At 49.7% G+C, this 7,848-nt stretch overlaps 1 protein-coding gene across 1 annotated transcript; it reads left to right on the top strand.

Moving 5' to 3' along the window:
• Window positions 1-1,387: 1,387 nt before the first annotated feature.
• Window positions 1,388-6,361, top strand: LOC149328855 (uncharacterized). Its single transcript, XM_089559113.1, has 3 exons — window positions 1,388-2,213; window positions 4,509-5,314; window positions 6,290-6,361. Exons 1-3 carry the CDS (start codon window positions 1,388-1,390, stop codon window positions 6,359-6,361), a joined length of 1,704 nt encoding a protein of 567 aa, XP_089415239.1.
• Window positions 6,362-7,848: the final 1,487 nt, after the last annotated feature.

Genomic DNA, 7,848 nt, shown 5'->3' with positions numbered 1-7,848 from the left:
GCTCTTCATGCAAGTTCTGCCTCATGACTTCGCTGGAGCTCAGGCTCGTCGCGGTGTGTGCACAATGTTTACTTAATTCTCCGATAAAGAGAACTGAAAGAATTTTACTCTAATGTTGATGTCTTCAAACGGACATAGGCAATGTCACTGCATACGCTAGTCGTACTTCATCACATGCGCAAGCTACCTTGCCGAAAGAAAAAAAAAGAATAAACTTTGTGTTTGTGGTCCAATGCGCGAATGAAAACAGTGTTCGGCTATGCAGCCTACACTTTCAGTATACGCGCTATGATGTGGGATGGTTTCACTACTATCATGGGTTCAAGATAACTTTTTTTGTGTCATATAAGCGCCCTACTTTCCGCCAAAAATAGTCTAAGGACACTAACCAGTGAAGCATGGTAGAGTACACAAAAGACGAAACTGATCACGAAATTAGCATTGAGGCGCGGTTTTTCTGCCGTTTTCCCTCAAACGCTTTCCTGCGGGCACATGACGAAGAGCGTATTCCTACACTACGAGTAGAAGGGAGACGAACTAGGCGTCCGCCTTTGTCTCGTGTGTTCCGACCCACCCGAAAGTCATGGTGTTTGCCACGGTGTGCCTTGCCGCCGACTGCGTTGTATCAGTAGTTACAAACGACGCAATACCCTGTTCTAACTGCCCCTTGTTGGAGGCGCCGTCCTCCGATGAGCATGCAAAAATGATTGCTTCGAGTTTTCCACCGGCGCTTGCTCACGACCTTCTCTCTGCTTTGGTCTCCATTGGAGAACACTGGGAGTTACATTAGCACCCTATGGCTGGAACCTCTGCGGTGAAGCGCAGCATCAGCACTTGTGATGGCGTGTTGCAGCATCCTCTCAAAAAAGTGCAGTGGGGATTTAAATACATTATTACACTTTTTGTTTTTGCACTCCAAAACCCAAGGCAGATGGCGCTTCGTATTCTGACGCCGACACCGAAAACAGCCTTTGGCAGATTTACTGGAGCTGACATGTTGAACCCTCAAAAAAGTTCACCATATTCCAATTTTGGTTTTTTTGTCGCAACTTTGCCCCTTTTAGTTCAGTATAGTTGTGGTGTTATCGATCCTCGTGTGATAGTATCTATCGTAGCAAGTGCACCTGTACTCTTGTGATGCTCGGCGCATGCGTGACGTACTCCGTGTCTGTATATATACTTGTCAGGTTGCAATAAACGGGGCTTTTTCCTTTGGGCGTGGGCCTGGGGGCCACGCACTAGTCTTCATCGATGTGTCGTCCTGCGAACCACTACATGGTGTCAGAAGTGGTTGACCAGGCTATACGTGACCCACGGCAGACGTAAGGTTACCGCCTGTGGCCGGCCGCCAGCAGCATCGTATACCAGCCGGATAACAGCCCAGAAAATGTCGGAAGAAACGAAGGTTTCGTCTCAGCCTTTTTTGGTGCAGCCGCCAGTGAGCTTCAACTTCGACAAGACGTCCGAGTGGCCTGGGTGGATACAAGAATTCGATGACTACCGATTCGCCTCAGGACTTAATGAGCGAACTCAAGAGGCTCAGGTGCGTACGTTGCTGTACACGATGGGACGACAGGCACGCAACATTTTCAAGACATTCAACTTGTCCGAGGAAGACTCGAAGAAATACGACGTGTTGAAGACACAGTTCGACACCCATTTTGTCGCCACAAGGAACTTAGTCTACGAAAGTGCGTGCTTCCATCGCCGCCACCAAGAACCAGGCGAGTCTGTAGATCAGTATGTTACGGAGTTACATACGCTGGCTGATAGATGCGACTACGGGGAGATGAAAGAGCGGATGATTCTCGACCGGTTTGTAGTTGGACTACGGGACGCAAAGTTGTCGGAAGCTCTTCAAATGGATGCGGCGCTGACTCTGAAAAGTGCTCTCACCAAGGCACGCCTGAAAGAAGCTGTGCAGCGACAGCAGCAGGATCTTCGGAGCGTTGTGGACCGCGAAGAGCATCAATCCCTGACGAGGGCTGAAGTCGACACTGTTCATAGGCGGACATCGAACCAGAGACGTCCGGATCACCAGACGTGTGCCGCTTGCGGTAGGGGCCCTCATTCGAGGTCGTCGTGCCCTGCCAGAGGAGCACTGTGCTACGTGTGCCAGCGCCGGGGACATTTCGCAGCTGTCTGCTCACGGACACAAAGGACTACGGAACCCGAAGCATGGCCTTCAGAGGTAGGCATCCGCAGTCCTCGGGGTGAGCAACCGAACATGAATTGTGTGACATTTTCCGTGGGAGATTTGGCTGTGTCGTCTGCAAAGGCTCGCTTTGTTCAGATTGCTATTAATGGTGCAGTTGTTTCGGCGAAAGTTGACACGGGAGCCGAGGTAAATGTTGTCCCAGGGTCGTTTCCAGCGCTTCCCAAGGTACTACAGCCTACTGATGTTATTCTGATGGGACCAGGCGGTGACAGGTTGAACTTGAAGGGAAAGTTTACTGCCGACAATCTGTGGAAGCGTGCTTCGGTTAGACAGGATGTGTTCGTTGTCGATTCGGTGAGCAATCCGATTCTTGGCTTACCCGAAATAGAAGCCCTGGGAATAGTTAAATTTGTGGACGAAGCATCGGTTCATCAGGTAGTGCAGACGCGATTTGGTTCCTTGTTCCGCGGTCTGGGGACCATGAAAGGCGAATACTGTATTCGTCTTAAACCAGATGCCGTACCCTATGCCATTCACACTGCTCGTCGCATACCCATCCCGCTGCGAGATGGCGTGAAACAAGAGCTGGAAGAGATGGAAAAGAATGGGGTCATTCGTAAAGTTCAAGGGCCTACGGAGTGGTGTGCTGGCATAGTGCCCGTCTTGAAGCCGTCAGGACAAGTGCGAATATGCGTTGACCTGACTCAACTAAACAAATCGGTGCAACGCGAAAGATTTGTGCTGCCCACTGTTGATGAGACACTCGGGTTGCTCAGCGGTGCCGTCAAGTTTTCCAAACTCGACGCAAACTCTGGTTTCCATCAAGTGAGGTTAGCAAAAGAATGTCAGCTGCTCACAACCTTCATTACTCCGTTTGGCCGTTATTGCTTTGAGCGGCTACCCTTTGGCATAACTTCGGCTCCGGAGTATTTCCAAAACCAAATGTGCAAGATTCTTGAGGGAATTCCGGGCGTAGTGAACCTAATGGACGATGTCCTTGTCTTTGGCTCTACTCAGAAGGAACACGACGAACGATTGTTTCGCACCTTGGAACGCTTGGCCGAAAATGGTGTGACCCTAAACAAAGAAAAGTGCCAGTTCAGTGTAAAAGAGCTTTGTTTTCTTGGGTGCCGCGTGAGCCAAGATGGCATACGCCCGGATCCGGCGAATGTTCGAGCAATTGCAGATCTAAAGCCGCCATCGAACGTTGCAGAAATGCGCATATTTTTAGGTCTTGCTAATCATTGTTCACGATTCATTCCAGACTTGGCTGAGCAAACGACGCCTTTGCGTCAACTGCTGCAAAAGAACACTGAGTGGGTGTGGGCAGCGCCTCAGCAGATAGCTTTTGATAGCGTGAAGAGTGCTATCTGCTCAGATAGGTGTATGGCTAAGTTTTATGCACAACGTCCAACGATTATTTCTGCAGATGCTTTGTCGTACGGCCTAGGAGCAGTTTTACTGCAACTACAACCTAATAAAGAAAATCGGCCAGTTGTTTTCGTCTCAAGGTCATTGACTCCAACTGAAATGCGCTATGCGCAAATTGAAAAGGAGACTTTAGCTATAACATGGGCCGCGGAACGTCTCGAAAGCTATGTGCGTGGACTGCATATTACTGTGGAAACAGACCACAAACCGTTGGTTACTTTGCTAGGAAAGACGCCACTTGATCTGGTTCCGCCTCGCATTCAAAGGTTCAGAATGCGGCTAATGCGGTTCAGCTTTGAGGTGCAGTATGTCCCGGGCAAAAATCTCGAAATAGCTGATGCACTCTCCAGAGCACCTGTGGCAGGTCAAAAGACGAAGAACTTTCTTTCGGTCGATGAAGTCAACTGTTACGTTGCCGGCGTGTTATCTGAGTTGAGCTAGTCGCAGCACTTCGGGCTAGTAGCCGAAGAACAGGCGAAGGACGAGACTTGTCGTACGTTGTGTCGCTACATCCGTGAGGGGTGGCCTAGTCTACCTTCGTTATCGGCCGTTTTGAGGCCCTATTGGCAGGATCGCGCCGTTTTGAGCGTATGTAAAGGTGTCCTCATGCACGGCACTCGCATTGTTGTGCCATACTGCCTTAGAAGCAGAATGTTAAAACTGCTTCATGAGGGCCACCAGGGGGTTGTAAGGTGTAGAGCAAGGGCAAGGAAGTCTGTGTGGTGGCCAGGCTTAAGCGCTCAGCTTGCTGTATTCATTGCCGACTGCCGCACGTGTTCCCAATTTCGCTTCCAGCCGTGCGAGCCAATGATCCCGACCGAGACACCTTTTCGGCCATGGCAAAGGGTTGCCGCGGATATCTGCCATGTGAAAGGCTGTAACTACTTGCTCATAGTTGATTACTTATCTCGATTTCCAGAATTGTGTCCGCTGACCTCTCTTAACAGCACAGAAGTTATTTATCATCTCAAGAAAGTGTTTTCTACGCACGGTATACCGGAAACGCTGGTAACCGATAACGGTGCTCAATTTGGCAGCCAGGAGTTCAGCCAGTTCGCGAACTGTTATGGATTCAAACGTGTGACGTGTAGCCCTAGGTACCCGCAGGCAAATGGGGAGGTAGAAAGAATGGTAAAAACTGTGAAAGAGCTGTTGCTAAAATCTGGTGACCTACATCTGGCTTTGTTAGCATACAGGGACACGCCGGGACCTCTAGGAAAAACGCCAGCAGAGCTACTCATGGGGCGGCGCCTTCGCACTACCTTGCCTCTCCACCCAAAGAAGCTGGCACCAAAGACCCCCAATCTCAAGGAAGCACGGGAAAAAGACGCAGCTTTCAGGGAGACTCAGCGGCAAAATTATGATCGCCGGCATGCTGCCCGACATATGTTCCCGTTGGTGTCAGGTGATTCTGTTTGGGTCAAGGACTACAGGCGAAAAGGTGTGGTGCTTCAGCGCGCAAAGCGGCCACGCTCGTATATTGTGGGTTTTGAGAGCGGGGGCCAGATTGAACGAAACCAGCGAGCGCTAATCAAGCAGGCGCCAAACAGAGGCTCGGATTCCAGGGACGGGGAGTATGAATTTCTGTCTAGCCTAGACGGTACAGAGGAGAACGGAAACTCTGTTTCCACTGCACAAACTGTCCCAGACGGTCCCGCGGAGAACGAAACGGAAGCTCTCCCAAGTGATCCGTTGCAGCCGCCGCCGGAAACCTCTTCGCCTGCGGTACAGTGTGAACATGTCACACGCTTTGGTCTAAAAGTAAGAAAGCCGGAACGGTACGGTATTTGTGAATGCCACTCATGGAACCGCTTCCATTGAATAGTTGTTGTATTTTGTTTTACAAGTTGCTCCTTTAGTTTTCTCAAAGGGAAAGGGAAGATGTGGTGTTATCGATCCTCGTGTGATAGTATCTATCGTAGCAAGTGCACGTGTACTCTTGTGATGCTCGGCGCATGCGTGACGTACTCCGTGTCTGTATATATACTTGTCAGGTTGCAATAAACGGGGCTTTTTCCTTTGGGCGTGGGCCTGGGGGCCACGCACTAGTCTTCATCGATGTGTCGTCCTGCGAACCACTACAATAGTTACAGCTGTATTCCTCCTTCCATCAGCCCATGCGCTTTTACGAGCGAGAATTTTCCGTAGGGCGACTTTTACGGATCTTACCATACGTTCCCACCAGCGTCCCCACCACGCTGCTCTTTCAATTATGAACTTCCAGGTGATCTGCTGCGAACTGCAGTAGTCCTGCGTTTCTCTACTGGGAACTATGTTCCAGAGTGTCTTGATGTCCTTTGATGCCTTCTTAAACGTTCATGCATTATCACTATAAATGACAGATGGCATTCCTCTTCGAGCCACAAAACGTCTTAGGGCAAGCAGGAAATACTCTGTTTTTAAATTGGAGACAAGCTCCAAATGAATGGCCCTCGTTGTAGCGCAGGTAAAAAGGGCGATGTAGCACTTTGAGATAACCTTCTTTGTCGTCGTGTATAAGGGTCCAGCGAAATCAATACCAGTGACATCGTATGCATGACTACCACTCACTCTATCACTTGGTAGAGGCGCTTCTGAAGTGGTCGCTGGCTTGAGTCGCTGTCGGAGGCACACCGGGCACTTTCCTATGACCTTCTTCGTCACTTGACGGCAGCTCGGGATCCAAAATTTCTCACGCACTTCTGTCATTGTTGTCTCCAGCCCTCCGTGGACAGTCCGCAGATGAGCTACTTAAATGACAAGCTTTGTGATCGCGTCGTCCTTTGGAAGTAGCAATGGGTGTTTGATGTCTTCAGGCAATAGTGAAAACTGAAGCCCGCCGGTAACACGTATCAAGCCGTCCCCGTCAAGGAAGGGCTGGTAGTGGATTATCTGCGATGACGTTGGTAAGCTCTTCCCAAGTGACAGGGCGTTAATTTCTGACATGAAACACTCCTCCTGAGCCTGCCTCAGCCAGTATTTTTCAGCTTCACGCATCTCTTTGGTTGTGAGGTATGCATGAACTTTCTAGTTTTCAGTGCGGCAGTTTTGCACAAATCTAACGACCCATGCACTGACTCTCAACAAGCGGATGTAACTGCTGAAATGGTCTGCCTGTAGAAAAGGAGGTAGATGCGATGCCTCAATCAGGAGCTGGCTGGACTGCTTCTTTCTTTCTTTCTTTCTTTCTTTCTTTCTTTCTTCATTTGCCAATATACTGTCACTCTCGAGCAGAGACTTATTCGATGGCCAGCTATTCGAGGCTTTCGAGAGCCAATCGGGGCCGTTCCACCAATGTGCGTTAGTCAAAAGTGCCTCTGCTTTCATTCCTCGAGTAAGGCAATCGGCTGGATTGTCCGCACCTGGGCAGTGGTTCCATTGTTCTGGGCTGCTTGCACTCTATTTCGCAAACTCGATTATCCACGAAAGGCTTACAGTTTTTGGCTGAGCTACGATTCCAATGTAGAGAAATCATTGGGTCAGACCAAAAGTACGTTTGCACTACCTGAAGGATTATATCTTGCAAGTATGCTGCAATTCTTGTTCCAATCAGGGCTGCCATTAATTCGAGCCGAGGTAAGGACAGAGCTTTGAGAGGTGCTACTCTTCATTTTGCGAAAAGAAGGTTCACGCTCACCTTCCCGTTGTCGTCTTGAATCCTAGGTAGGCGCAGGAGCCGTAAGCCTGTGGGCTTGCATCGCAGAAAATGGGCATCTGCCAAGAGATCCCATTTTTCGACACGATGCAACGTGGGAAATGCAGGTCTTTGAGCTTCACGAGATCTGAACACCAATGTGTCCACTCAGCTTCTAAGTCACAGGGTAATGGCTCATCCCAACCCAGCCCTTTTTCCCACATCCTCTGAAATAGTATCTGCTCGTACCACAAACGGAGACACTAGGCCCAAACTGTCAAACACTCTCGATGACGCCCGTAAAACCGCTCGTTTCGTCTTGCTCCCCGTGCTCACGTTAGTTAGCATACTTGTGAGGGATATTGCCATGCGGTCAGTTGTGGGCATCCAATGCACACCAAGGACCTTTTGTGTCCCCTCTGAGGTGGCGCCGTCCCCACTGCTCAGTTCTCTTCGCACTGCGGCAGAGTTTGACGTCCACTTTCGCAGGCGCATTTCTGCATTTTTCAGTATGTCTGCTGTTTGTGTTGCTATTTTGATAGCCTCGTCGTATGATTTTGCACCCGTTACTAAGTCCTCTACATAGAAGGAGTCCTTCAGTAAGCTAGCCGTTTCTCTCAAGACACCCCTTTCCTTTTCGAAGTGA

The sequence above is a fragment of the Amblyomma mixtum genome, chromosome 9, assembly GCF_055824585.1.
Source record: "Amblyomma mixtum isolate Tamu chromosome 9, ASM5582458v1, whole genome shotgun sequence".
NCBI lineage: Eukaryota > Metazoa > Arthropoda > Arachnida > Ixodida > Ixodidae > Amblyomma > Amblyomma mixtum.
Note: the sequence above shows the minus strand (reverse complement) of the source record. Positions and strands in the feature narration are given on the sequence as shown.

What these genes read in the sequence shown, in the direction of transcription:
- LOC149328855 (XM_089559113.1), top strand. Translation starts at nt 1,388, where the DNA reads ATGTCGGAAGAAACGAAGGTTTCGTCTCAGCCTTTTTTGGTGCAGCCG. An exon ending in AGGCATCCGCAGTCCTCGGG is followed by an intron (nt 2,214 to 4,508) that starts GTGAGCAACCGA and finishes CTCGATTTCCAG; the next exon opens with AATTGTGTCCGCTGACCTCT. An exon ending in CGGAAACCTCTTCGCCTGCG is followed by an intron (nt 5,315 to 6,289) that starts GTACAGTGTGAA and finishes TGTTGTCTCCAG; the next exon opens with CCCTCCGTGGACAGTCCGCA.